The 27,281-nt window shown below is 34.0% G+C and overlaps 22 protein-coding genes and 2 pseudogenes across 24 annotated transcripts, besides 4 other annotated features; 11 read left to right on the forward strand and 13 right to left on the reverse strand.

The window, feature by feature from the left end:
• Positions 1-147: part of a mobile genetic element that runs on past the window's edge.
• A 205-nt stretch (positions 148-352) lies between these two features.
• Positions 353-426: a mobile genetic element.
• Positions 427-1,617: 1,191 nt separating this feature from the next.
• TVAGG3_0834100 (phage tail repeat-like family) lies at positions 1,618-2,368 on the forward strand (the record flags this gene model as incomplete). The annotated part of the gene is made up of 1 exon (XM_051248586.1): positions 1,618-2,368. A coding segment is annotated over one exon (751 nt), but the record flags the coding sequence as incomplete, so codon positions are not given.
• Positions 2,369-2,574: 206 nt separating this feature from the next.
• Positions 2,575-2,937, forward strand: TVAGG3_0834110 (uncharacterized protein; the record flags this gene model as incomplete). The annotated part of the gene is made up of 1 exon (XM_051248587.1): positions 2,575-2,937. The coding sequence occupies one exon, from the start codon at positions 2,575-2,577 to the stop codon at positions 2,935-2,937; it is 363 nt and encodes a 120-aa protein (XP_051084062.1).
• An 18-nt stretch (positions 2,938-2,955) lies between these two features.
• Positions 2,956-3,198, forward strand: TVAGG3_0834120 (serine threonine-protein phosphatase family; the record flags this gene model as incomplete). The annotated part of the gene is made up of 1 exon (XM_051248588.1): positions 2,956-3,198. One exon carries the CDS (start codon positions 2,956-2,958, stop codon positions 3,196-3,198), a length of 243 nt encoding a protein of 80 aa, XP_051084063.1.
• Positions 3,199-3,202: 4 nt separating this feature from the next.
• TVAGG3_0834130 (uncharacterized protein) lies at positions 3,203-3,526 on the reverse strand (the record flags this gene model as incomplete). The annotated part of the gene is made up of 1 exon (XM_001307648.1): positions 3,203-3,526. One exon carries the CDS (start codon positions 3,524-3,526, stop codon positions 3,203-3,205), a length of 324 nt encoding a protein of 107 aa, XP_001307649.1.
• Positions 3,527-4,636: 1,110 nt separating this feature from the next.
• Positions 4,637-21,805: a mobile genetic element.
• Positions 7,044-7,463, forward strand: TVAGG3_0834150 (uncharacterized protein; the record flags this gene model as incomplete). Its single annotated transcript, XM_051248589.1, has 1 exon — positions 7,044-7,463. The coding sequence occupies one exon, from the start codon at positions 7,044-7,046 to the stop codon at positions 7,461-7,463; it is 420 nt and encodes a 139-aa protein (XP_051084064.1).
• TVAGG3_0834160 (phage tail repeat-like family) lies at positions 7,483-8,067 on the forward strand (the record flags this gene model as incomplete). The annotated part of the gene is made up of 1 exon (XM_051248590.1): positions 7,483-8,067. One exon carries the CDS (start codon positions 7,483-7,485, stop codon positions 8,065-8,067), a length of 585 nt encoding a protein of 194 aa, XP_051084065.1.
• TVAGG3_0834170 (uncharacterized protein) lies at positions 8,116-8,261 on the forward strand (the record flags this gene model as incomplete). The annotated part of the gene is made up of 1 exon (XM_001310106.2): positions 8,116-8,261. A coding segment is annotated over one exon (146 nt), but the record flags the coding sequence as incomplete, so codon positions are not given.
• Positions 9,659-10,249, forward strand: TVAGG3_0834180 (DNA/RNA polymerases family; the record flags this gene model as incomplete). Its single annotated transcript, XM_051248591.1, has 1 exon — positions 9,659-10,249. The coding sequence occupies one exon, from the start codon at positions 9,659-9,661 to the stop codon at positions 10,247-10,249; it is 591 nt and encodes a 196-aa protein (XP_051084066.1).
• On the forward strand, positions 10,796-11,656 carry TVAGG3_0834190 (uncharacterized protein; the record flags this gene model as incomplete). The annotated part of the gene is made up of 1 exon (XM_051248592.1): positions 10,796-11,656. The coding sequence occupies one exon, from the start codon at positions 10,796-10,798 to the stop codon at positions 11,654-11,656; it is 861 nt and encodes a 286-aa protein (XP_051084067.1).
• TVAGG3_0834200 (organellar and viral DNA polymerase type B) lies at positions 11,837-12,394 on the reverse strand (the record flags this gene model as incomplete). Its single annotated transcript, XM_001310107.1, has 1 exon — positions 11,837-12,394. The coding sequence occupies one exon, from the start codon at positions 12,392-12,394 to the stop codon at positions 11,837-11,839; it is 558 nt and encodes a 185-aa protein (XP_001310108.1).
• Positions 12,518-12,778, reverse strand: TVAGG3_0834210 (organellar and viral DNA polymerase type B; the record flags this gene model as incomplete). Its single annotated transcript, XM_001310108.1, has 1 exon — positions 12,518-12,778. The coding sequence occupies one exon, from the start codon at positions 12,776-12,778 to the stop codon at positions 12,518-12,520; it is 261 nt and encodes an 86-aa protein (XP_001310109.1).
• TVAGG3_0834220 (KilA, N-terminal/APSES-type HTH, DNA-binding family) lies at positions 13,073-13,864 on the forward strand (the record flags this gene model as incomplete). The annotated part of the gene is made up of 1 exon (XM_001310109.1): positions 13,073-13,864. One exon carries the CDS (start codon positions 13,073-13,075, stop codon positions 13,862-13,864), a length of 792 nt encoding a protein of 263 aa, XP_001310110.1.
• On the reverse strand, positions 14,304-14,999 carry TVAGG3_0834230 (protein of unknown function, DUF4106 family; the record flags this gene model as incomplete). The annotated part of the gene is made up of 1 exon (XM_001310110.1): positions 14,304-14,999. The coding sequence occupies one exon, from the start codon at positions 14,997-14,999 to the stop codon at positions 14,304-14,306; it is 696 nt and encodes a 231-aa protein (XP_001310111.1).
• On the forward strand, positions 15,215-15,673 carry TVAGG3_0834240 (uncharacterized protein; the record flags this gene model as incomplete). Its single annotated transcript, XM_001310111.1, has 1 exon — positions 15,215-15,673. The coding sequence occupies one exon, from the start codon at positions 15,215-15,217 to the stop codon at positions 15,671-15,673; it is 459 nt and encodes a 152-aa protein (XP_001310112.1).
• On the reverse strand, positions 15,690-16,079 carry TVAGG3_0834250 (protein of unknown function, DUF4108 family; the record flags this gene model as incomplete). Its single annotated transcript, XM_001310112.1, has 1 exon — positions 15,690-16,079. One exon carries the CDS (start codon positions 16,077-16,079, stop codon positions 15,690-15,692), a length of 390 nt encoding a protein of 129 aa, XP_001310113.1.
• TVAGG3_0834260 (Poxvirus D5 protein-like family) lies at positions 16,149-16,729 on the reverse strand (the record flags this gene model as incomplete). Its single annotated transcript, XM_051248593.1, has 1 exon — positions 16,149-16,729. A coding segment is annotated over one exon (581 nt), but the record flags the coding sequence as incomplete, so codon positions are not given.
• Positions 16,928-17,379, reverse strand: TVAGG3_0834270 (annotated as a pseudogene). Its single transcript has one exon. A coding segment is annotated over exon 1 (452 nt).
• TVAGG3_0834280 lies at positions 17,410-18,207 on the reverse strand (annotated as a pseudogene). The gene has a single exon. A coding segment is annotated over exon 1 (798 nt).
• TVAGG3_0834290 (protein of unknown function, DUF4106 family) lies at positions 18,212-18,748 on the reverse strand (the record flags this gene model as incomplete). The annotated part of the gene is made up of 1 exon (XM_051248594.1): positions 18,212-18,748. One exon carries the CDS (start codon positions 18,746-18,748, stop codon positions 18,212-18,214), a length of 537 nt encoding a protein of 178 aa, XP_051084069.1.
• Positions 19,125-20,732, reverse strand: TVAGG3_0834300 (protein of unknown function, DUF4106 family; the record flags this gene model as incomplete). The annotated part of the gene is made up of 1 exon (XM_051248595.1): positions 19,125-20,732. The coding sequence occupies one exon, from the start codon at positions 20,730-20,732 to the stop codon at positions 19,125-19,127; it is 1,608 nt and encodes a 535-aa protein (XP_051084070.1).
• A 425-nt stretch (positions 21,806-22,230) lies between the features above and the next one.
• Positions 22,231-22,268: a mobile genetic element.
• A 401-nt stretch (positions 22,269-22,669) lies between these two features.
• On the reverse strand, positions 22,670-22,957 carry TVAGG3_0834320 (uncharacterized protein; the record flags this gene model as incomplete). Its single annotated transcript, XM_001310113.1, has 1 exon — positions 22,670-22,957. One exon carries the CDS (start codon positions 22,955-22,957, stop codon positions 22,670-22,672), a length of 288 nt encoding a protein of 95 aa, XP_001310114.1.
• Positions 22,958-23,502: 545 nt separating this feature from the next.
• On the reverse strand, positions 23,503-24,021 carry TVAGG3_0834330 (protein of unknown function, DUF4106 family; the record flags this gene model as incomplete). Its single annotated transcript, XM_001310114.1, has 1 exon — positions 23,503-24,021. One exon carries the CDS (start codon positions 24,019-24,021, stop codon positions 23,503-23,505), a length of 519 nt encoding a protein of 172 aa, XP_001310115.1.
• Positions 24,022-24,039: 18 nt separating this feature from the next.
• TVAGG3_0834340 (kinase-related family) lies at positions 24,040-25,569 on the reverse strand (the record flags this gene model as incomplete). Its single annotated transcript, XM_001310115.1, has 1 exon — positions 24,040-25,569. One exon carries the CDS (start codon positions 25,567-25,569, stop codon positions 24,040-24,042), a length of 1,530 nt encoding a protein of 509 aa, XP_001310116.1.
• A 470-nt stretch (positions 25,570-26,039) lies between these two features.
• On the forward strand, positions 26,040-27,140 carry TVAGG3_0834350 (attachment subunit-related family; the record flags this gene model as incomplete). The annotated part of the gene is made up of 1 exon (XM_051248596.1): positions 26,040-27,140. The coding sequence occupies one exon, from the start codon at positions 26,040-26,042 to the stop codon at positions 27,138-27,140; it is 1,101 nt and encodes a 366-aa protein (XP_051084071.1).
• Positions 27,141-27,281: the final 141 nt, after the last annotated feature.

Genomic DNA, 27,281 nt, shown 5'->3' on the forward strand with positions numbered 1-27,281 from the left:
ATTGGAGCTGTTTCATAATGAGATCTCTCATCAATTGATGAGGGAGATCATAACAAAGCAGCTCTAATGTATATGCTCGTATTAACCGGGTTGTAATGCGTTGTAACGTCAGCTTGTAGTTCGTTTGGGGCCACTTCACATTGAGATGAGAAGAAATGATTAAAGGACTCTGAAAGGTTTTGGCCGTTGATGTTGTAATCATCTACTTGTATGTAGATGTTTGGGAAATTGTCTTGTTAATCGATTTTCGAGATGACTTTCAAATGCTATCATCAAATGACAAACAAGTCTAAGATTTCTCGACAATACATCAAATCATGATGTTTGTAAGTGCGATGAGATTAGAGTTTTTGAAGGAATGACAAGAGAAGTAGGGACGCTCGGCATTCGCCGAGCAAATTAAAAATTAACGTATGGATTAAATTTTAAGAGGAATTCAATTTTAATTACGGGTTGTTCAAATATTGATTAATATAAATTTATTAATAAGAATAAACAATTTTTGTTTTTGAATTTATTCAATTTATAGCTTTGCATATAGTTTCAAAATTGTACAACTATGATTATTTCAACAAAAAATATCTTACTTTTTCACTTCACTTTCACCCTCACTTTTTCCGTAATTCAAATTTCAACATTATGTATTTTAATTCCTTATAGTATTTTTAACATAATTAATCAAATAATAATTGGGAGTTCTGAACTCACTTTTTCCGTAATTCAAAATAAAAAATAGGAATAATATATCTATTTATTATATACTAATGCTATTTTCAACTAGAAGTGAGGTACGGTAATCTTACGGATTCCCGTAACTCAATTTTACGGAAAAAGTGCAGTAAACTACTCAATTTACGGGAAAAGTGTCGTAAACTATTGATGTGGCGGTAAAATCACGGTAATTCACGGAAAGCTATATGCGAAAATTTGAAATTATACAAAATCGAGCGAAACACTTTTAAATAGGTTGTTCTCGTATTTAAAATACTATTCCCAGATTTATTGTCGTCAGAATATTTCCAAATTTTTGCCGATTTACAAAAAATGATTTACAAAGCATATTTTTTAATCTAAAAAATTCCTAAAAAAGGAACCGGTGTGCGGAAACCTTGGTAAATTACCGCGGTTCCCGTTGGGACTGCCATAAATATTTCTTAATAAATTGATTCAAAAGAGAGCTTTTTTGATAAAGATTTTTGAATTTTGGAAAACTGAAATAATTACAAGATGTTTTTCATTACTTTATTATTACTGATAGCTCAAATATTAACAAGTCTCAAAATCCTCGAAAATTATTATAAAATTTTACGGAATTTTCGAGCAATTCAATAAATACTGATATCATTTAGGTCAGGTGAGTGGGGCTTCCAGGCGCGTTGCGCCCTCTAGCCCCTAAGAAATTTTGCCCAAGACCCAAGAGGAGGACCGAACCCCAGCCGACCAGCCGGTGACAAAACCAAAACCGTTGTTATTTACATCATATGAATGGTGTCACTTTTAAATGTCACTTTTTAAAATGTCACTTTTTGTGTCGCTTTTCACAAATTATATATGTTTTCATGTTTTGTCACTTTTCTGTCACTTTTCGGGTAAAAACATTTTTATTATTATATATAAATGAATTTTACAAAACCACCGTTACCGTTCTTTGGAAATAAGAGTAGATGTAAAGATATTATATTGAGAGAACTTAAGAAACTACCGAATGGTCTAACATTTGTAGATTTGTTCGGTGGAAGTTTCTATATATCCCATTTGTGCCATTCAATATTCCCAGACTCAAAGATTATATGCAATGACTTCGACAACTATATGGACCGTCTCAAACATATTCCAGACACAAACAATATATTGACTGAGTTAAAAGAAAAGATACCTATAGGTAAAATGGAACGTATACCATTAGATAACAAAAATATTGTGAGAGAGGTTTTGAAACAAGCAGAATATATAGACTGGGATAGTATATCTGCTAGACTATTATATAGTGGTGCTATAAGAGTTCATGACATTGAAACACTTATGTCAAAAGTTTTATATCTTAACTATACAAATGTTTTCAAAGAGGACATAGAAAAATATATTGAGGGTATAGAGTTTGTGAGATGTCATTGGACAGAGTTGTATGAAAAATATAAAGACAAGGAAAATGTTTTCTTTATAGTGGACCCGCCGTTCTATAACACATGGGATTTTCAATACCAAGTAGACTGGACTTTGAGAGACTCTTTAGAAACTTTAGACGTTATACATAACCATCCATGCTTTTACTTTACATCCGATAAAAGTGGTTTGGAAACCGTTATGAGATGGTTAGAAGACATACATGACTATGAGTTTAGATATGACAAGATAGAGTATGAGAGAGGTCCCATAAACTGGAGAAAGTGTCATAACAAAGAAATTTTATTAGTAAGTAAATGTGGTTTGAAATAGGACTACTTGTTTTAGGTTTTTCCATTGTGTCATTTATTTATTTGACGTGGCAGAAAAGTACAGAGAATATGAAGATGAACCAATGCCTGCAAATGTTCAGCACATGTACTCGTAAGAGATATTTTTATCTAATATTAAATGGACGCACAGAACTTAGCGAATGCACAGCAACCTGGACAACCAAACCCAGAGAATATTCCAAATGAAGTTAGAATACAAACTGCAATGGCAAACTATGGTCAAGTGCCAACAGATGTACAAATGCAAACTGCCATGTCAAATGACGCTGCGTTAGGTTTGCCACCATGGTATGCAAATATGAGATGGAAAGAGTTTTATACAAACCCTGAAGTGGGATATAAACAACTTTATGCAGATGACGCGAACACAGGAGTTGACCCAGAATATGTTTTCTACCAGAGGAGAAACAGAATGTATGAGCTCCAGTTAAAGAATGCTATGGAACTCAACAGGAAACGCAAAAGACTAGGTGGACATTAGATTTTTACACGTAGTAAAATGGGTTTCTTCAGTAGTATTGGAAACTTCTTCAGAAGAGTTGGAAGAGGTATATGGAATGGAATAAAATCTGTCGGAAGAGGAATTTGGAACGGTGTCAAAAATATTGGTAAAAGAGTAGGTCAGTTCGTTGGTATTATACCTAAAGACCCTGAACCAGAAGAACAAGCCCCTGTTATACAACAACCTGAACCTGCACCACAGTCTAGTTGGCAACCAAATCCAACACCTCAACCGTATTAAAAAATTATATTTTTAACGTTCGATAGTAGTTGTATATGAAACTAAGTTCTAAGTAAAACGCATGGTATAATGGAATTATTCTTTTTCTTCCATCTGTAGTAAACCATACTTGAAAGTCTGAAATACTTCCACTCGGCGGTTCATATAGCTTTGTAGGTTTTTCGTAAAAGTCATTTGCCAAGCATAAGAAAGAGTTTTGGGCGCCAGAAAATGAAGCATGAACAATAATAGCATCTTGGTCGAAAACATCTTTAAATAAATATGGTTCATCTCTTGCATATCGACTGTAAATATTTGCTAAAGGAAGTTCAACTTTCTGATTTAACATTCTTTGCAAATAATACCATGACATTGCAGTGAATTCTGTATATATTTGTTCGTCTTTATTTGGATTGTTTTCGTAGATTTGAAATGACACTTGTGAATTTTGTTTGTCATATACAATTCTCACATAAAGTGTGCTCTCGGTATTTGCATATTCATCAGCATATTTTGCATAACATGAATTTATTTTATCTTCTATATTTTTTAACGCAGTCTGTAGAGAAGATGAAAGGTCAACTTGTATTAGCTCAATTTCTTCCCACATTTTTCGTTTCCCTTCAGATATATAATCTATATGAAACCTTACAATAAATGGAAAACTTTTATCTTCTACAGACACAAATTTTATTCTTCGAAAGCCAATAGATTTAGTAACAGATGGGTCTCTTAACCATCTTAATGGGTAGTCAAAACGATAGCCTTCATGCTTTATAGTATCTAAGTCAAACTTTTGACCGACATTAGTAAAAAGTTCATCTAATGGTTTAGTTGTAGCAACTCTTGAATTTTCTTTTTCTATTGGAAGCATATTTTATCTATAATAAAAATGTCAAATGAAACAGCGTCTATGAGAGAAATACAACACAACCGACAACTCATTATGCAAGCTCTAAATAAGAACACAACAAACTTTTCAAACTATGCTAAAATATCTGAGTCATTGAAAGAAGGAAACCTAAAACTGACAATAAACCCTATGACAGATGAGTTTCTATTTCAAGACAATAAAAACAATACTGTCTGTATAAATCCAACAAAAGGAAATTTAAACGAGAAACCTATAAATGAACTTCTTTTGAAAGCAGATGTTGACAACAAAGCTGACAAAGAATATGTCATTGAAAAAGTTCAAGAAGAACATGACAGAGCAGATGCAACATATGCAACAAAAGAGGATGTTGAAAATAAAGCTGACAAAGAAACTGTAGATATGTTGGCACAAACGGTTTCAAGTCATGACAGAGCTTTAATGGAAGATGGACAACAGTTGAAAGAGCTTGAGAAAGGTGTTACAGAGTTAAGGAATACAAAAGCAGACTTGACATGGATAACTGGATATGTAGATGCAACAAAAGAATATATTTTCGCATGGACAGATAGAACATATCCACAAAAACAGCATACACATTCTATATCTGATATTACAAACTTACAAGAAACCTTAAACAGGAAAAGTGACGTTGGACATACACATTCTATATCTGATATTACAAACTTACAAGAAACCTTAAACAGGAAAAGTGACGTTGGACATACACATTCTATATCTGATATTACAAACTTACAAGAAACCTTAAACAGGAAAAGTGACGTTGGACATACACATTCTATATCTGATATTACAAACTTACAAGAAACCTTAAACAGGAAAAGTGACGTTGGACATACACATTCTATATCTGATATTACAAACTTACAAGAAACCTTAAACAGGAAAAGTGACGTTGGACATACACATTCTATATCTGATATTACAAACTTACAAGAAACCTTAAACACTAAAGCAGATAAAACATATGTCAATGAAATATACCAAAGTTTAGTTGGAACAAAAAATATTGAAACTATTGTTGGTGACTTTTCTGTCAATGAAGAAAATAAATATTTTAGATGGCAGTTTGTACATTCCTTAAAAAATGGTATACGGTATAAACTCATTCCGAAAAATAACAATGAAATGTATGTAAGCTATATAAAGAATAATGGTACACAAGTTAAAGTTCCATTAGACAACAACTGCTACTTAAACTTATATGGAGACGAACAAAAGAAATATTTCCGAGTTTATGAAATGGCAGATATGATATTACCTGACCCAGCTCCGGCACCACATTATTATGACTATGGAGATGACGACAGAACACCACATGTAGATGAACAAAAGCTAACCTTATATTTAGAATATTATAGATATAAAAGATATAATGCAATAGAAAAAACGAGAATAGTATATTATTATACAGATGACAGAAATAAATATTATAGTCAAGATTTTACCTACCCTGAAAACATCAGATTATATTATAAAAAATATTCTGACACAAACCAGAAGAAACCCGAAATAGTTGCACTATATTTTAAGTTCAAAAGGGACAATCCTATAATATCTCATATGTTTGATTTAATGAACCCGGTAGGTTCTATTTATACATCTATGGATGTGAGAGGTCCTCAAGTAATGTTTGGTGTTGGTGTATGGGAACAAATAGTCGACAGGTTTTTGTATTGTGCAAACTCTTTAAAGGAAACAGGTGGAAGTAAAACGATTTCAGGTGCAAATTTACCTGCACACAGTCATTACATAAGATTAACTACATCTCAAGCAGGTTGGCATAAGCATAGATATTGGGATTGGACAGGAATGACAAAAGGTCAAAGATATGATGTTAAAGACGACGTTAAGTTTGCTATAAATTGTTACTGGGATGACACGCAGGGAGAAGGAATCCATACACATTTCGTTACAGGATATACGCAAACAACGGGACAAAGTAAAGACTGCATGCCACCTTACATGACAGTTTACGCATGGTATAGAATTGCTTAGTCGTCATTTTCAACTTCTTTAGCATATTCGTCTGGAGTTGTCTTATATTTGTTAGGAACTGTTTTTGAAAGTATACCACCTTGAACTTTGACAAGTTTGAAACGAGGTCTGACAATAGTATTTTTATCTTCTGCTTGCAGTGTGTACATTTTGCCATGTTTGCCTAAAACTTCATAATATTCTCTTGTATACTTTCTTCTATTTTTACGAACACGAATGTGAGTACCTGTCGGGTTCCCATTGTTGTCATAGTCAATAGTATTTTCATATGGGTCGCGTTTAGGTATTTCTATTTTTACTTTGTCACCTTTCTGAAGTTTGAAGCCCGGCATTCTTTCTTGTTTGTCTCTTTTGACTAAATTATTAAATATATAGTCTTTCTCTAAGTCAGGGTTGTTTTTCATTTCTTCGGGGGAGTGGTTTCCCAAACCTTTTTGTTTACGGTTATTGTAAATATTTAAAACTTGTCTCATCTTTGCCATGGAGAAGTGTCTATACTTGTCGTCATATGACATTTCATTTGCTTCACCACCTTGTGGTTGGTTTAAGTCTCTTAACATTTTTATACATCCGTCAATGACACCAAGAGCAGAATGGTTTTGGTCGACAATGAAATATTGGTTTACATTTTTTGAACGCAGATAGTTTTTTACATCATCTGATTTGAAAGAACTTTCACAGTCAGATGTCAGTTTTGTTGGATGGTATTTGTCAACGAATATTGTCAAAGCAGTTTTCACATCTAAAATATTTTTGGACCATAATGGTATGGCTTCACAGTATCTTGTGTTTTGACCAACAAATATTAACCAGTATGGTGGTCCATCTTCTCTATACCTCGGAATGTTTTCCAAGATATCCATAAACCAAGCATTTGGTGTTGAACTAAAGATTTTTATCATGAGTGCTTTCTTTGTCGCTTTAGAAACATAGGGGTCCTTGTTTGGATTCGTCATTTTTTAACCCATAAGAAATGGGTTTATTTGGCGCATTAGCAGGAGTTGCATCCAGATTTTTGCCCGCAGTGGGAACAATAGCCAGAGGTGTATTTGGAGTTGGAAGGAAGATTTTGAGTACATTAGGTATACTTAAAGAGAAAGCACAACCTATTATACAAACTGTACAGAAAGGTTGGGATGTAGCACGAGATGCAACAAATCTTATTCCAAATCCTGAAACAAGAGGAAAAGTTCAAGGATGGATGGACAATGTAGGAAGACAAGCAGGAAATTATTATAACAAAGCAAATGAATACTATAACCAAGCAGGACACTATATGTTTTGTCGGCTTCCAGCATTTAAACCACGTGTTTGTAAAGTTCTTCCTATACCTCAGGAAGTTTTAGACCGACTTCAAAAACCTCAACAACCAGTTGAAAACAAACCAAATTAAAATTTTTTACTGAGATGAAATGACCGAAGAAGTTGAAACGGTAGATTTGACACCACAAACAAAAAGTTCAGAACCTTTGTCAAAACCTGTCAAAGAACTTACAGATGAAGAGAAAAATTCAATAATAGAAAGTGCCAGATCTGGTAACTCAAATCCTAACTACAAAGTCACTTTTCATAAAAATGGAACGGCAAGTATCTCAAAAAAGAAACAGACTCTCACAAATAAAATATTGAAGTCTGAAGGAGCTTTCGAGACAACAGATGGGAAAGTTTACTTCACTGACCAACAGTTCATTATAGAACATCTCATTGACTTAGAGTCGAAATATTCTAAACTTTACAACAAACACAAAAAGTTGAAAGGAAAACAAAAACAAATGGCATATGATATTTATGAAGATGTTGACGACACAACTGTTCCTGCAAGTGAAGTAAAGTCAGAGGAACCGAAAAGTGACAAAAAACCGATAGAAGAAGAAAAACCAAAAACTGAAGATAAACCAAAACCAAAGTTTAGTTTCCAAACTAAACCAAGTCAACATTCATTAGCTGGTATGGGTTGGCGTCAAAGACTTATGGCAGCAGGCGGTTATGTAAAGTAAAGAAAAAAACATATTTTTTTTATTTTTATAAAAATGCCCCCATATAGAATGGATAGAAAATCTGCTAGAATAAAAGCAGAGTTACAAAGATATGGTTGGAGAGTTTCGAAGAATTTTAAATATAGGAAAGGAAGACCCATAAAAGTCTATGACAAATTGTCTGGTCTTCGCTACGAAATGGATTTGAAAACAGCACGTGCCAATTATCCAAACAGACTAGAGAGGTTAGAAGAAGAACGTCTTATGGACATGCCTTTCGATGTTAGTGAACCTCAAGTTGAAGGACACGACGGCTTTGCCAGATTCTATTGGAAACATGACGAACAATTGCATCCTTTGAGAAGGAAAAAAGGAAAAGGTGAAGACGCACATGCTCCCATGGAAAGAACAAGATATTCATATGAAAAGTATCGTGAAGTTAGAAGTCAAATTACATCTGGTCGAACCTTTACAGTAAACTTTGACGAAGGAAAGAACAAAGAAGGCTTCATGGGTGTACTTGCTGCAATTCAAGACGGAAATAAGAAAGGACACAATCTCAGATTGACCATAACAGATTTGGATGGTCACATTTACTATGCACATGGCAATGAACAAACAGCCGCAAAACTTCTTGACGCTTTCAAAACTTCAAAGAGAGAACAAATGGTTGACTCCGACTCAGACATTTTGAATGCAATTGAAGGAATTGCAAGTGTCAAGTTCGAATGGTACCAACCTAACCTCAAGCAGTCAGACAACATGCTGGATACTTCCCGTTCATAAATAAGTCTGACATTGACTTGACAAGGTATGGAATTTACAATTCAATTGAAACAATTGTCAACGAACCTTGCATTCTTACATGTCTCAGGAACTCTGGTCTTGTTACAGATGAGAAGATGAAGTATCTTGAGTCATGTGTGAAGACAAGGTACATTCTCAGAGGTCAATTGGCAAAAATTGCACCGTTGGCAAATGTCAATATCCGAGTCAACATACCTACAGCTAAAGGTTCTTCACATGACGACTATGTTGTTGACAAATTACCATGGTTGAAGATTGTAATTGTCCACAACCACTTCATGTTGAACGAAAGTCTTACAAACCCATTGTTCGGAAAAGGCAAGTGCAACATTGTCAGAGCTGTAAACATTCTTTTCGAGAAAGGTTTGTTGGAACCAATTCCAGATGACAAGCTGACAGAAACTTTTGTACCAAAAGACGAAACAAACTTTTCATTGTTAGCAAGACCAAAAGTTGTTCCAGACAAAGTTCTAGTACAAAAGAAGTACACAGTTCCACAAGGGTTGGTATGTTCGGATACCAACCTGAACCAGAAGAACTTCCAATGAGGTTGCAAGAACTTCAAGATGCTATAAACAAACTTCCATTGAGACATCCAATTGACGTCAAATTGTATTGGAGAGCATCTGAGTTAGGTCAGAAGGTTTTATATGAAACAGGTTGCTTCGACGATGTTTATGAGATAACAGGAGAAGTTTCTCAGAAGATAAGAGACTCACTTGAATTTCCACAAACTGGACCAATTGGTTGCGACAAGTTCGACTCAAACGAAAAGATATACTATGTCGACCTTAACGCTGCGTACATGAGGTTTGTCCAATATATTCCGACTGGAATTCCAAACGAAGATGGTGAGTTCCCGGGAAGGAACTATACAGTTGGAAAAGTCATACAACAACTGTATGATATTAGGAAAGCTTCAAACCCCAAACTTGCAATGACACTCAAATTGCTTATGAATTCGACATGGGGATATTCCATTAAGAAACCTCAAGAGATGAAGAGTAAACATTATGAGAAGGTCGACAACTTGGTTGAAAGGTTTTCTCCTTTTGTTTTGAAGTACGAATTCACTCAAGGTCAAAGTGGCTTAGTAACCACATTAAAACCTATTGTCGAACATTGGTCTTACCCTCAGTTCGCAAAAGCAGTCCTTGACGAGTACAACAAATTCTTCTCCGAAGTCAAATCGAAAGTTAAGGTTTACTACGAGAACATTGACGCACTCATGACGAACGAAGAAGGATACAACAAACTCATTGAAATGGGTATGGTCGGTGAAAAGATGGGCTGTTTTAAGCTAGATAAGGTATTTTCAGAAGTTCATGTAATATCGAAAAGGAAATATTGGGGCATACTTGAAGACGGCACAGAAATAAAACATTGCATGAAGTAAAAACGTTTTTCAAAAAAAAATTTTTTATTTTATTTGAAATGTACGCTGAGTTTGTTGGAGAAGACCGTTGGGAAACTTATTTGTTAGATGAGAAATATGAAATTCACTGTTGTGAGTCATTTGAAGTCAGAAACAAAAAGACAAAAAGAGTTTTAAGCGAAATGACGGATATGCTATTATGAAGATGGGTGTAAAACACTATCTTAAACATGTTGTCATTGCAACTCATTTTATACCGAATCCTAACAATTTACCTTTTGTAGACCATATAAACCATATAAGAAACGACAATAGACTTGAAAACTTACGTTGGGTCACTCGTTCTGAAAACAATAAGAACAAAGGCAAATTTGGAGATATTGTATTCGAATTTGTCGACGAACTAGAAGATGAAACAATTGAAATTACAAGTATATTTTACTAAGGCAGGCTATGCTTATGTAAACACTAGAGATACAGATGGAAAATACGTTCAAATACTTCTTAACAAATTCAAGAAGCTATATGGCATACCATTTTAAAACAATATATTTTTACATATATTAAATGCTTCAGGTTGAAAAACAAAGAACAAAAGTAGCAGATACAAAACCGTTAGACTATATCTTTACAAATGCGGGTAGGACTATTTCAGATGAAGAAATTTCATCCCGAGCATACAGGTTTGACTATCCAATTCGTTGGCTTCAAAGTCCTTCAGATGCAAAGGCAATAGGATTTAGAAGAGTTTTGTTTTCAAATAGAACTAACGCATTTATGTTCGCAGTATATTTTCATGGGCAGTATAAAGGTCCTGATGGTATAATAGACAAATTTGACGAAATGAGAATCTTTACAATTCGTTCAGACGAAAGTCTTGAAAAAACTCTAAATGACTTTCAAACTCAAATGAACAAATATTATTGGGAATTTCAAGAAAAATACGACTCTTTACTAAATGGAACATACTATCTGAAACTAGAATATGACAAGATGAACTCCACCGTTTCATTTCAAAAGATTGAAATTAACCCTCCAAGAGATACAGAGTTTTTATTTTGGGAAGTAGACAAACGTTCTTGGGCACAATTTCTTCGGTTACTAAACCAGAACGAACCATTACCACCAGATGGTCCATTTAAATTTATACTTCCACCAGCAGATTTGATGGTTTATAGAAACGTGTTTGACCCTCAAAATGTTATGTGTCATGCAAGTTTCAGTTCAAGCAACAATAGTTTTCTATGTATTGGTAAGGACTTTTATGACTTTGCTTCTAAATTCTACGAACCACCTAGTAACAGTTTCTCTGACTTTCAAGTTTGGTTCACAACAAATGGTGTGCAACATATTATTCCATTGTACTATGACTTTTATCTCGAATTGTCTTTCATATATAACTACGGAAAAGTGCTGAAAAAGTATTGAAAAATAATGTTTATGTTAGCATGTTAGATCTAACACGTTTTCTAACCACTTTTCTAGCATCGTAGAAAACTCATGAAAACAATTTATTTTTGACACTTTCACAAAAAAAAATAAAAAATAAAGTTTATGTTAGCATGTTAGATCTAACACGTTTTCTAACCACTTTTCTAACATAACTATTTACAAGCGTTTTACATGGTATATGTTGCGATGGTTCATGACTTTAAACAGTTTTGTAGCTTCTATTTCTTCACGAAGAATATCAAAAATTTTAACTATGCCGAAGGTTTCTTTATACTTCTTCTTGACATCAGATAATAGGAAATCGTCAGCTGTTGGATAGTTTTTGTTCAGAAATGCTAACATGTCCATTTTATCTTCTGCTGGTTTCTCTACTTCTTTCTTTAAGTCAGCATAGTCGTTTCGCATACGTTCTATCTCTTTGACGGAGTAGTTATATTTCCTTATTGCTGCTTTACATTTTGAACATTGTGGGTTCATTTTTGCGTTATACATTGAAATTTGACCTGCTAGAACAACTAAGGCGTCAATGGTTTTCTTTAACTCAGAATATGTAGGTCTGATTTGTTCGTTCCATATTTTACATCTTTTATCTTTATCTCTTATCTGCCATACACATTTTGCAACTAACGAAACAAAGTTGTCGTAGGTCTTAAATTCTTCAGATTTATATATGTCAGAAACATTCTTATATACCATATCGCAATCTTTGTCCATAACCTTATGGTTGCAATGAAATCCAAGAAACTCATAATTTACTTTACGTATGAACTTCTTTATTTCTACTGAGTCGGTTGTTTTTACTTCTATTTCATCGAACTCAGGAATAGTGAGCTTTTGTTATTGGATTTCGGGTAGTTTAGGTAAATGTTCCACCAGGTCCTGCATGTCGTAAAGATACTGTTCATTTTGTTCATCTTTCGCACAACAGTCCAAAGTACTTGTTAAAAGTTCTTGCTTTATCTTCTGGATTTCTGTCTCAAAAGTATATGAAGAAGGAATGAAGCTTTTCATCTCAACTAACATAGATGTTGGATTCATAACTAAAGAGTTTAGTGAAGTTGTTGTTTGAATTGTTGTTGTGCCGATTGTTGAAATCATATCTTTTATACAAAATAAAAAAATATTTTATAAAAAACTAACTTTATTTTTTCTATCTTAAGGAAATTCACGAGAATTCATGAGTTTTGTGTGTTTTAGACCATGTTAGAAAAGTGGTTAGAAAACGTGTTAGATCTAACATTCTAACATAAACATTATTTTTGCTGAATTCAGCACAAAATTCTGAGTAAAATGGCATATGGCATGTGTCAAACCGTTGAGTTTTCACAAAATTCCAAAAATAAAGTTAGTTTTTTTATAAAATATTTTTTTATCCGGAATATAAAGACAGATATGTCAACAACCGAGAACACAACAACAGTTATAGTCCATGAAGCTATAAATGAAGAATATGAATGGATACAATATAACAAACAATTGCGTCTAATTCATTCGGTCAAAGACGATATGTACCAAATGCAAAGTATTTTGACTGCATGTTTTGCTCCAGACACTAAACACGCAGACGATTGGTTCAAAAACCAAAGCACACAAGAACTTTTGAGTGAAATTTCTCTAGACCGAGAATTCTCGGTCTTGCATAAAACACATGAAAATCGTAAAAATTTGCCAATAAATTTAAGAGGATATTATGTACATAGACTATTAGTAAATGCAGTTGCAATGTGGGCTTCTCCTCGTTATGCAATCTACATACTTATGCTACTTGACGAACTTTGTACAAAGCAGAGAGAAGATATGATGAAAGAAGACAAAAGCATACAGAAAAGAATACCACGTTCGGTACCAAAAGGAAAGGAAAAGAACTATAAGTATATGATATATACTGAAGAGTTGGAGAAAGAAGAAGACAGAGATATGGTTATGTTGCATTTAGTCAGAAGAAACAACAAAAGCTTTTACGACCTTGCTAAGATTTACAAATCTGACAGAAATTGGTTCTATCGCGAAAACTTACCGATTTCAATGACTCCAAATGAAGATGTGAAACAAATAGTTCAAGATACTTTACCTCAAACACACTATGATATTAAAGGTTGTACAATTTTTACCTTCAAAGAAGATTTGCCATTGTTAAAGGAAAAAATAACAGAGTATTTTGACAACTTCAAACAAGTAGGGTAAATGCACTCTTTATTTTTACGCTTGACTTCAGATGGCTCAGGTAGCTCAATGAGGTAAATTGCCTCGTCAAATCCTTCTGGCATTCCGAGTCCTTCCATCCGACAGGAAAAAATTTTCCCGACAACTGGAAAATATTTTCCCGACAACTGGAAAAAATTTTCCCGACGACAGGAAGAACGCTTCCAGTTGTCCGTCCGTAAACCATTCAAATTTTCGAAAATTGAGAACTTTTTGGTCGAACTTCAGAAAAAATTTTCCTTCCGACAGAAAAAGTTTTTCCATCCGACAGGAAAAAATTTTCCCGACAACTGGAAAAAATTTTCCTTCCGACAGGACACAAACAGATGACTGACGTTCCTCTTCCTGAATGCCTTCCAAAGCCAGAAGAACCGACAGCCCCAGCACCACAACAGACTTACTAAGACTAAACATTTATTTTTCAAGCTTGACTTTTTACAATTTGAACTTTGTTTGCGTAGATATGAATTCTGAAAGAAGTATGAGGGTCTTGTATGACTTTATACTTCTCCCATATTTCATGTCTGTCAAACTTACCTGCCATGGACTCTTTCATAAGTTCCATGAAATCGTCTTCGGACAATCCGGGGAAAAGTATTATGTCAGTAAGTATTCTTTTAACATCCTTACTTAAACTCTTTGCTGTCTGAACACAAATGACAACTGAAATGTTAAAGTGTCTGAGCTTCTTAAGAATTCGACACATGTCTTGTTCTCTATTCTTTAACAAAGGATGAGAGGCGAAATCATCTAAGATAAGAAGACATCTGTGAGAGTACGTTTTCCAATCGTAAGATTGCAATTTCTTCGAAATGTATTCTATCTCTTTCTGTTTGTTTCTGAAGTGTTTCTTCTCTAATATTCTCTGCATTTCCTCATTTGGGTCTTTAAACTTAGAATTTATATACTCATTTATAGCATTATATTTCAAAACTCTTCTTTGGTACTTCTTTATCCAATCTAACAACTCAGTATCCTTTATACATACTAACTTAGACTTCTTTATAATATCTTTGAACGAATTGACGGTTTGGCCAAATTGACCCGAAGTACTACAAATGACAACTAACTCATAGAATGGGTTCTTCTCATCTAGTTCTTGTTGTTGTGCAGCCATTTTAAGATAAGTGAAAGTCTTACCCGACCCAGGTGGTGCAATTAGACCTGTTATACCATTCTGAGCAAATAAGAACTTGTCATGTATAGGTTTTATCTGAGCATTTTCCAACTTCCTCTTGTTCTTATTTAAAACATTCTCAAATTTTTTGTCAATGTCAGCAAACTTTTTTCTAACATATTTTTAGAAAAATTAAAATTTTTATCTTTTAGAAAATGTCTAGCGATTTCGCTATCTATATTCGAGACAAACTTTTCGACAGCAAAACATCTGTAGACCATAAAATCTTACATAGTGTAAACAAGAAAGGTGAATTTGTTCTAAAGTTCTGTTTCTGGGAATATGACAAGAACCATAAAACATTAAGCAGAGCAGTCTTAAAATTTGTCAATGACAGACTTGTTGACAGAGATGACGCCGATTGGAAAGATGAAGTCCAACAAAAGTTCTTAGAATGCAAAGAAGACACATGCGCTGTTCTTGAAGATGAAATAGAAAACAGAATAGAAGAGCTATTAAAGGACAAAGAACTTTTACAAAAATATGGTTGCGCCAAATTTGACATAACTCCACCAGAAAAGAAGAAGAGAGAAAAGAAAGAAAAGAAAGTAGAAGAAGAGAAGAAAGAACCTGAACCAGAGCCAGTTCCACCGAAGAAGAAATTTAACATGTAAAAATAAAATTTTATTTTTAGAACATTTCTGGGTCAATGTCAATGTTCTCTTCCTCTTTAGGAGCAAACACTGGCTTAGACTCTAAAATCTTTTTACCCAATTTACCTTGAACTTCTACAACTTTAGACTCATAATATTCATAGTCGTCTGTCTTCTTTGGTTCATAAGGTATAACAAGTTTGTATGCTTTGCCTTCTTTAAGGTTTGAAAACCTTCTGTCAAAACTTTCTTTGACTGTTAACAAACCTTCTATGTCTAAGTCTTCAAATTTCGCACCATTTTTAGTCACAATAGCAAACTTAACTGGTTCGATGTTCCAAACTTTGCTGAATGAAGACTTTTCAAAATGGTAGAAGTAAACATTCAAATATGTGAATGGTTCTAGTTCTTCTTTAAGTCCTGACATATACTTGTTTACTGAGATGAATTTTGTCATCTTTTCTTCAGAATAAAAAAATTTTTTTTTTAAATTTACTCAGAAAAATTTTTCTTTGTATATACACCATTCTGAACATCTAAAAGACTTTTGACATTTGCCAAGAATGTACGTTTAGAAGCTGCCATATAACCATATTCTTGACAATATTGTTTATATTCATCATATAAAGACCTTTCATCTAATGACACAAAGTCAGTTTCATCTACGAACAGTTCATAAACACTCTTGTTTGCTTCTAACAATGTTTGTCTCTCTTCGGTATGTGGAATTTGTCTTGGATTGAACTTTGAAATATCTAATGTCATGAAATATGAGAACAAGTGGTTGTAAAAGTCAGATGTCAAACATTCTGACAAAGCGTCAAAATATTCTGTATCTTGCATATGAGAATCTGACGTTCTGACAACTACATATCTTCTGTCAGAACTTTCTAACTTCATCGGAACAGCATTGTTTGAAACCATAATGAAGTTTGCAACATTTTCACAAACTCTTTGGTCTTTATACTTTCTTTCAACAACTCCAACTTTATTTGTTATAAGACTCTTCAAAGCATCTGAGTTTAAAACTTTTGTTGTATCTATACTTTGAAGTTCATTGCAAACTATAAGTTTCATATTCTCAATTGAAGAGTTAAATTTACCGCAGATGTTTTCTAAGTTTGTCATATTCGGATTCGAATAACCTTCTAATAGTTTGCACAAAATATCTGTAAAGAATGTGTTCTTACCTGTTCCTTGTTTTCCAATTATAATGAGAGCAGTTTCATTTTTAGCACTTGGATGTTGTAAGATGTTTGCAAACCAACATAAGATATACTCATAAACTTTTTCGTTTCCATTGCATATAATTTCTTTGACATGGTCTAACCAAGCTTCTATAATATTTTCTTTCCATTCTACTTGTTCATATTTATATCCAGTGAAGATAGAATAGAAGTTTGGAGAAGGTGTATAAAACTTTATACCACGAACTGAAAAATCTTCTAACTTTGACAATAAGATATCCCAAGCATCTAACATCTTCATGCCAACTTGTACGACTTTTATTTTCTTAAGTTTCTGTCTACATTCTTGTTCTGAAACTATTGTCGCTCTTGGTTTGTTAAAGACTACATCCCATTCTTTCATAACATAACATTCTGGGGCAGAGTCGACATAAATGACTAAACGTTTCAAATTCTCGACTGCTTTGTTATAGTCTCGAAATGGACACATATTTCTGAATGCTTGGAAGTCATAAAAATCTAAACATCTATTCTGTACATTTTTATAAAAATAAAAAAAAATATTTTTTTTTATTCTTGACTTTGTTGTTCCATTTGTTGCATTTGTTGTTCTTGAGCTATTTGTTGTTGAAGTTGTTCTTGTAATACAATACTTTCACCATATGCATCTTCCAATTCGAAACTTTCTGCCGTCATTGACAAATACATAGGACATAAAAGTTTTACAGGAACAAAGTTTGCGTCAACTAATGCCAACGTTATACTTGCCAAAGTGTTTGAGTTCACTAAGGTTGAAAATTCTGCATTCGAATGAACAATAGGCAAACCAGCAGAGAAAGTATTGTTTATACGCATAAGTATCTTTTGGTCATAATAGTTTCTGTCGACATTCGAATAACACTTTGAACCTAAGTTTGAAACAATATATAAGATTGGTGTGCTTAATGTCAATGGAATAGACATTCCTTGTATGACACCTTTTCCTGTTATAGGAAACTGTGGTAGTAAAAACCAGATATAAGTTTTGTATTATAGCTCATATCGTTTATAGTAAACTCAGTCGGACATCCAAACATAATGAAACCTGCTCTAGTTGCAGCACATGTTACACCCGTACTTAAAGTATTAAATAAGTCAACAAAACCTGTTGGTGGCATATCTGAGTAAGTATCTTCAAAGGAGTATTTTTTTACCATTCACAACAATAAAGTCTTCTGGTGTCAAAAGAGCAAAACAGGCTTTAGTCGTCACTGTGTTTAAGGTTAGTTTACAATATCGTCCTTGAGGACTTTGTAAGTTTGTTGTTATAGAATTATATGACTCAGGGTTTTTAGTCGTAATAGTATAAACCATTATGTCTTCTGCCATTTACTTAGCAAATAAATTTTAATGAAATGTTGTGGTCGTCAAATATTTTTATAACGTCTGGGAAACTATATTTTAAGTTCAACGTTTCACCTCCTTTCATAACGTATATCTTGTCAATGACATTATATGAAACACCACAGCAACTAATGTCGGGTTCTATTTCTTTGATGTTTATATCGTCTGCCTCTGTCAAAAGTTTCAATAGTTCTTTCAAAACTTCATGAGGTGCAATGACATATGAGTTCACTTTTACAGGGTTGTGTTCGACCAAGTTTAACATTATACCTAAAGCTTGACAAATCTTCTCCTGAGTTTGAAGTTTGTCTTTCAGTTGTTGTTGGTCGTTTCGAATATCTGCAACAGAACTTAAGTCTTTGTTAACTTCAGGGTATGTTGGTTGTTCTTTTACAGGAACTATTGTTATACCATCTTCGTCTTCGTATGGTTTCCCCATTTCAACATCTCTGTCTTTGACATTGACAATAACACTTTGACTGTTTGTTTGAGTTGGTGAATTTAACTTCACATCTGCCACCGCCATTAAACCTTTTGAAACACTTACGCTTCTATTTTTCGGAAATGACATTTTACTTAGAATAAAAATATGGACGCATTCGAGTATCTCTTCGAATTGAAGCAAAACAAAGTTTACACACACAAACAATACAAATACATTGACAGAATAGTTCTTTATACAAACAATGGAAAATGTTATAGAATAGCAATATTTGCTGAACCAAAATATTTTCATAAAGCAAAGAAAGTTGGTATAACTGAAATGGTGAAAGTTCTTGAAGCAGACAAAAATATAACTTCAAAACTGACCGATATTACTAAAGGAAAGTTTATAATACAATATTATGTCAAAACAGGTGTCATAACTATTTACGATGGTGAGAAAAGTGTCAAAGAACAACTTACTGACCTGCTGCCAAAATCTGCTCGATGGAAGCTGTCGTTATGCCAATCTGAGGAGCCCCAGCAGGTTTCATCGAACGAATCTTCAAAAGAGCATCTTCCGTGAAAAGTGCTATTGGTTTTGTAAACTTCTTTGCTCTCAATTCATCTGGACCGTCTCTGTCACCAGTATATTGTATTTGTACAGTACCAACAGTTGAAATACCACCCATAAAGTCTTCTGAGTCAGCAAATGGAATGCCAAGCCAAAAGTTTGAACGGTCTCCATTTGTATATTGAGTTTTTTGACCTCCTGTATGAGTCCATAGTTTTACATATGGCATAATAGAACTTTGCATTTCAGGGTTAATGGTTGTTGTGAAGTTGTTGTTAAAGTTCATAGCATCTAATGTCAAGTTGTATGACCTCATATCTTCAACTGTAGAATATTCTTCTCTTGGATAATATTTGCCATCTATGTTTATATGATATTTAATACCAGGGTTGTAGAAACAAGAATAGTCATTTATAGTTCGTCTGAACAGTACAAACATAGTATCTGCATGTTTCATTGCAGTTGTTAAAGCAATATCCGTTCTTGCACCTGGATCAGCACTTTGGTTTCCAACTTCACCTGCAAAGTCTTTGACAGATATTTGGTGTATAGGGAACATAAGTGGAACTGCAATATATTTGGCAGCTAAAGCATTTGAAATATCTGGATCCAACATATAAACGGCAAGTCTGCTTTCTATTCTCTTGCATTCAAACTTTTCGCATGTGAACTTAACTGGGTCCCAAGCAGTTCCAGCAGCATTGAAATAATAGTTTACTTCATTGTTGAAGTTTGAGAAACCAAAGTCTAAGTCAACTTTGTCTTTGCAAAATTCGGCGAATGATGTTTTATTTGTTCCCTTTACGTCTGTAATTGTTAATGGGTCTTGTGTTGGTGCAATGACTAAGTTATTTTTGCTTGGAGTAAGTTCGATAGAAATTTTTCCTGCCCAGTTTGGCAAGTATCTTAAAAACCTGAAGATGAGGAAAGATGACAAAGGAACTCTAAGTTTCAGTTTTACTTTGGTTACTGCTGCTGCAGTTTGTCCAGAAAGGTTAACATAAACTCCTGGAACGTTAGGGTCAAGTCTTCTTATTTTCTCAATAGTTGCATACTGGTCTGTTTGTTCTCTAGCTTGTGGTTGTACTGAGTTTCTTAAAGCGAACCATTCATAGTTTGCCCATGTTACTGTTTGAACTAAGTCAGAGTTAGAATATATCTTATATCCCATGAAAACTTCTGGAGCATATTGGTATCCGACATAGAAAATTCCATTGCAACCTTTCTTGTCAGACAACTTGGCAGAAGGTTTTATTTCAATGTCTTGTTCCACGTATAAGAATGAGTTGTCAATAGAAATAATGTGAAACCTGTCGCATGCAATATCTACTGTTGTTGAAGAACCTTCACCAAACTCACCTACATTTCCATAAGAAACAGCAGTTGTATATTCGTAAGTTCCAGGAACTATTTCTGACCTTCTAATGGCATTGTCGCATTCGTTATACCATTCGGAAACATTTCCGTTCATGGCATTCAAAACTGTTGGCGTTATATTCTGAGCGGCGTACATTTCATATGGGTAAAAATATAGAATAGTTGGATTTATATGTCATAATAAAACCCACTCGGACCAAGCTTTACTTTCTTCCTGACTGAATTTTTAACTCTTCTTTTTCCTTCATTGCCACTACTTTCACTAGATGAAATTACTTCTTCACTACTTTCACTTTGTTCTACTCTTCTCTTCTTCTTTGGTGTCGCTTTTGGTAACTTGACCTCTGCTTCAAGTTGTAGCATCTTTGCCTCATGTTCACCTAGTATGTTGTAAATTTCCCATGTCCTTTTTGCCTTTGGGCTCGTCGCCCATCTCAGGTAACCTATATCCTAGAAAGATTTTGTCATAGTTTGTATTTGAGTCTTCGTTTATTGTTTGCATGACTCTTTCCTGAGTTTCCGGTTCAAGCTCTTCAAACAGAGCTTGTCCATATGGAATAAGCTCGTTTCCAAATATTATTTTGTAGCCATTCTGGTTTTCTTTCCATGTTACCAATAATATCTTTTGTGAATGGGAAAGCTTTTACCCAACGTTTCAGTCTTGCGTCATTTATTTCTTAGTTGGTTTTATTTTGTCATGGAACATGTTTTTCAATACTAACATTTCATTTGGTACTGTCCATTTGAGTTTTCTTAAATATTCATCCCTTCTCGGTTCATAGTCTGCAACGTAAGTTTTTATGACATTTTGCAAACTTTCGTTTGCAAGGTCATGTACAATAGGTCTTCTCCTTCTCTCTCCCTAACTCTCTTTCTAAACTCTTCACCAAATATACCATCTCTATGGTTCTGTGTAGTTCTTTGAGATAAATGTTCTAGAACGTCAGGTGTTATATTTCCCTCAGCCATGTTCATTTCATACTGGTCCAAAATATCTACATATTTCATATCTTTCAATGGCATTAAAGCCGCGCTGAAAATACCAGCTATATCTGGTTCACCATTCACTTCCATTGCGTCTACAACTTCTTGGAATTGAGGTTGTAAGTTTATGAACCACCTATCCGGATTAGCTTTATGACCCCATCTCATTGTAGTTCCATAGTCTGCAGAAACAAAAGTAGGTTTGTTTCCATATTGGTTAGGTTCTGAATGAACTTTAAACAATGTTTCATTTCTATATGTTTTGGTGAAATTTAACCTTTTATTTTCACCGAGTTCAGCCAAAGATTGAACGTTATATGGTCGTAAGTAAAAAGGATTATTGTATTTGTGTACATTATCTTTCAGTACTTCCATTCTATGCTGAATATTTTCATCTGATGTTGGAGTCTTTTGTATGTCGGTGAACATTTTTCGATATTCTTCTACTATGTCAGCCGAATTTTTCTTAGACTCTTGGAAAGATTCCATATTCTCCGCGTACTCTTGTTGAGGGTCAAGATTTTTCGGCTGTTCCAAATCTTCATCTAGTTCTGTGAAGTTAGTTTCCAAAGGAGGGATTTGTTCGTTTCCTTCTGGCTCTTCTAGCTGTTGTTGCTGAACTATTTCTTCCATGTCTGGTTGAGTGTGGTAGAATTTACGAAAAAGTGACACTATAAAAGTGACACTTAACCTTAAATTTCCAAACACTATTTTTTGATTGTATTTTGTTATTTATATATTTATATATATAAATATATTTATATAAATATATTTATATATGTATATATTTATATATGTATATATTTATATATGTATATATTTATATATGTATATATATATGTATATTATATATATGTATATATTATAATATATGTATATATTTATATATGTATATATTTATATATGTATATATTTATATATGTATATATTTATATATGTATATATTTATATATGTATATATTTATATATGTATATATTTATATATGTATATATTTATATATGTATATATTTATATATGTATATATTTATATATGTATATATTTATATATGTATATATTTATATATGTATATATTTATATATGTATATATTTATATATGTATATATTTAAAAGACGGTGGTTCACCAACATGATTATGAAAATGATGTCCATTTACAAATCTGTATTGATTAGATTTCATTTCAAAGGTAATGTTAGCACTACAACTTCCCCATCTACAGTAATGTCTAATAATTGTTACTCCATCTGAATTCAAATGCGAATCTTTCCGATAATTGCAGTTAGCACGCATCTCTGCTTGAACTCCATATTGAAGATAATGAATGAAATCAATATATTGTTTTGTATCAGCAAGGGGTGCAGGAACGGATTGATTCATTTAAAAAATGAAAAAAGTGAGAATTGTAAATAATTAAGGTTAATATTGAATAAATAATACATCAAACTAGTTTTAGAGTTGATAGTAAGAAGCGAAGAACACTACCAGTAAGATACAGCAGTAGTAGCTGCTTCATGCTGCATTGAGTATTGTTGAATAATTTGAAGTAGTGGTTTTTGAAATCAGCACCCCTATGAGAGCGCTGGCGACCGAAACACCACTAGTAAGATTGTGTATTAGAAACTGCTTCATGCTGTGTTGAGTAAGCTTCGATATCTTTATCAGACCACCTTTAAATTAACCACTCACATTCTCACTGTGGTCCATCTAAAATTTGTAAACTTTATGACATAAAATTATATTATATGCAGGATCCCACCTATTACTTAATCTTTTTGGAATAAATGTTTTATAATATTTATCGATTGATTGTAATTTTTTGTATAAAAAAAGTTTTTTATTTATATTAAAAATATATTCGGTTAATGATATTATCTTATAATTTGTAAATAAATCTAGTAATAAAATAACTTTAATAGTTGGTGTCACTTTTTCGAAAATTCTGGTTTTTTCGTTTCCAAAGGAGGGATTTGTTCGTTTCCTTCTGGCTCTTCTAGCTGTTGTTGCTGAACTATTTCTTCCATGTCTGGTTGTATCTGAACTTCTTCCTGTGGAGTTTCTTGTACCTCATCTGCTGGCATTTCATATATTCCGAGACCGTTTTTAACAAGTTCCCTTTCTAAGTCATCCGCATTCATAAGCCTTTCTTCTTTCGTTCCGTCTCTATTTTTTACGCGTTTCATGAAGAGAGTTGAATTATCATTTATCTCTGACATCAAATATCTCGGAGTAAATTCATCCATGTCATTTGGATGATATGCTATTAAATCATATCCCTTTGCGAGCTTGTATTTTCCAGGTTTGAGATTATATCCGATTTGATGCTGAACCATAAAGCTAAATATGTTCGGGTCAGTATTTCCTTCCTTGAACTTTCTAATAGCTTCTTTATATCTGTCACTAAAGTCAAGATTATCTGGGTAACCATAATCTTCCTTAAGCATTTTTAAGAATTCTTGGTTTCATTTTTCTCTACTTCTTTTATGTCCTTGCTCTGTTTGTGGTTGTTGTGCAGGGTTTTGAACTGTTGGTTGCTGTGCTGGTTGTGGAGGTGGTTGTTGTTGTGCAGGGTTTTGAACTGTTGGTTGCTGTGCTGGATTTTGAACTGTTGGTTGTTGTGGTGCTGGATTTTGAACTGTTGGTTGTTGTGGTGCTGGATTTTGAACTGTTGGTTGTTGTGTTGGTTTTGGTGCATGCCTGTGTCTGTGTCCATGTGACGATGTAAATGTTTTAGGTAGTCCCGGTGCGGGTGCTTCTCTTGGAGGGTTTGGTGGTATATAAGTTCCACTAGCTAGTATATAAGTTCCACCAGCTGGTATATAAGTTCCACCAGCTGGTACATATGTTCCATCTGCAGCATAATGTCCTACCTGACTTTTCGTTTTTAAGAAAGCATTTACTAGGTCTGTTTTGGTCTGTTGTAACTCTTTTTCTTGACTTTCCACAACAGTTGCTCTAACGGCGTCATAGGCACTTTGAACTGCCTGTCTCGTTGCTGCATCTGTTATTTTCGTCATATTTTGTGCTACTTCTCTTAACTCTTTGTCGAAACCTTCAGACTTCAGTTTCTTTCCAGATGAGAAATCGTTCACTTGTTTCACCTTACTATGAAGAGCTTCGAAGGCATTCTTAAAGTCAGCATTCATTAAGGCTTCATTTGAACTGTCTTCATCCGCTTGTATTTTTGTCCTTATTGACCCTATAAGTTGGGCTGCTTTGGCGTTGGCTTGGGCATCTAACCAGTCATTATTAGCTTTTATATATTCTGCGCTTTTCATTGCCTTTTGCATGGCTGCGTCGTTATTTTTACTTTCTTGTGCTAAGTTTTCATACTGTACGGTTTGGTTTTGCAACTGTAAAAGTTTTTCTGCCTTTACATTTGCTTCAACTTCTTTTTTATACTCATCGCTATCCATATATGTCTTCATGGCTTTTTGTTTTATCTCTTCATCTTTCAGTACTTTATATTGAGTAGTATGGTTTTTCAAATTTATAACATCTTGTTCCATTTTTGCTACTTCTGCTGCTTTTTCTGACACTTTTTTCGCATATTCCTCTGTACTTAGTTCTTTCAGTTGTTCTTCTTTCTTCTTTTTCTCTACGTTTAACTCATTGAGTTTCTTTGTGTGTCTGTCATATTCTAGTTTCTTTTCGTTTTCACTTATTTGTTTCTGTATGTCTATGTTTGACTTTTTGACATCTGATATTTGATTTTTGAGTGAACTCAAATTCATTTGACTTTGAGGGTTATAAGCTGTTCCGTCTGCAGCTCCACCATAGCCTGCCATTTTCGCTAAAAGTGCCGCTCTTAAACCTCCACTCTGTGCACCAATAACTCGGTTTAAAAGCATAGGGTTGCTTGACATTTGTTGCAACATAGTGGGGTCATTCATCATTTGTTGTTGCAACTGTTGTTGTGGTGTCAGTTTTACTATTGGATGTTTCAATGCTCCCTTCCTCTTATGTATATTCTTACGTAGCTTACGTGGCATTTTAAGTGAAGTTAAAAAGCGGTTTTTGACAGATGTTTATATGACACTTTTTGTTCAGCACAAAAAACTACTCGGTCAAAGTGTTGTCAGTTTTGTAAAATAACCGTTCTATCTCATTCTATAAGGGGGAAAAGGCTTCTCAAAGTCTACTTCCTTGGAACGCCTGTAACTTTTCCTGTAGCGACGATAGACCATTATTTGTCCGGACAAAGTTATACTATTTTGAGTGCTCTACAAAAAAAGTCAACGGCGACGACTCTCAAAAACCGTTGTGTAAAAAGTTTGACCGTTGGACAAAAAAGTAGAGAAGAAAACAAAAAACGTTTATAGTTCATTCAATATTTGAGATAAACTGTTTTTCCAACGGTAACTATTAAATAAAATAAAAAATAGAGGGGGTTACCGTTGACGAAAACGGTTTTTATTCAATATTCATTTTCCACAAACTTCTGGTCAGTTCATTTTTCATAATGGAAGCCAACACCACTGACACTGCTGTTACCAATTCTACCCTTCGTAGGGGACAACAAATGTTGTTAACAACATTCTTCAAGCAAACCCCAAAGGTTTCTCAACCTACTCCTTCGGTTGAAGCAACAATTCAGGGTCAATCAGACTCAAATTCGAATTCAAACCAAATTCCACCCAATTCTACTTCAAACCAACCTTCAAACGCACCAGAACAACACACACATGTCTCAACCTCTCAAACTACACAGCAAACACAAAGACAAACTTCCAATTCTGGTACAATTGGAATTGTACTTACTCATGAAGAAGAAGAAGAATATTTGGTAGAACCAGAAATAAAAGAAAGCGATATTCGTAAGGACGCAGTCAAGAGACTCGAACAATTCATGAAGAATTACCCACAAAACTTAAGCATTCAAGACACAAATGACTATTCAGATTTCTACAATGATATTATTGAAGCCGTCAAAAAATTTGAAGATAATGTTCAAAATCCAACAAACCTTTCAGAATTCTTCTTCAAATTGCTTCCTTATACAGGAAATATCATTGGTTTACAGTTCTGTGACGAGTTTATTCAAACATTCGGTCCCAGACAGCAAAGAAGTCTATACGCACGTCTGAAACTGTTTCATCCTTATCCACTTACATATAATTGGATTGAAGAACTTCAAGAACACGGAAAGGAACAACATTTCAAGTTCTATGTAGATGTTCCTCAAGGAAAGCTTGCTAAGACATTCACAATACAACCAAAACAATTCTATGAAGACTTTCTTCACGTAATTTCAACTATTGCTATGGTTGAGCCTGAAAGGGTTACATTCGGTCAAAGTGTTTCTCTATATAATGTTCGTCAAGGACTTGAGCCGCTTAAAATAGCCGAGTTTACCTCCTCCTCAGCACAGCTCAAATTGGACTGCGAATTCCAATTTGTTGGAAACTCCAAGTTCTCTCTCCATACACCATTCAACCAACGCATCCGTATCTTCATTGCTGGATATGTTGGAGACCCTATAACAAATGATGATGAAGAAGAAATTTCAGAAGAAGAGGAGGAGGAAGAAGAAAACGATAGCGATGTCGTTCTTATCGAATAAAAACTTTAATTTTTTACTAGGTTTTTTAGGGGCTAGAGGGCACGAAGTGCCTGGAAGCCCCACTCACCTGACCTCATTTCAGTAATTTCAGGCATATGGATTTACGAATTCATGCGCTTAAAAGATGCTCAAGTTTGATTT

Source organism: Trichomonas vaginalis, chromosome VI (assembly GCF_026262505.1).
Source record: "Trichomonas vaginalis G3 chromosome VI, whole genome shotgun sequence".
Lineage (NCBI taxonomy): Eukaryota > Parabasalia > Trichomonadida > Trichomonadidae > Trichomonas > Trichomonas vaginalis.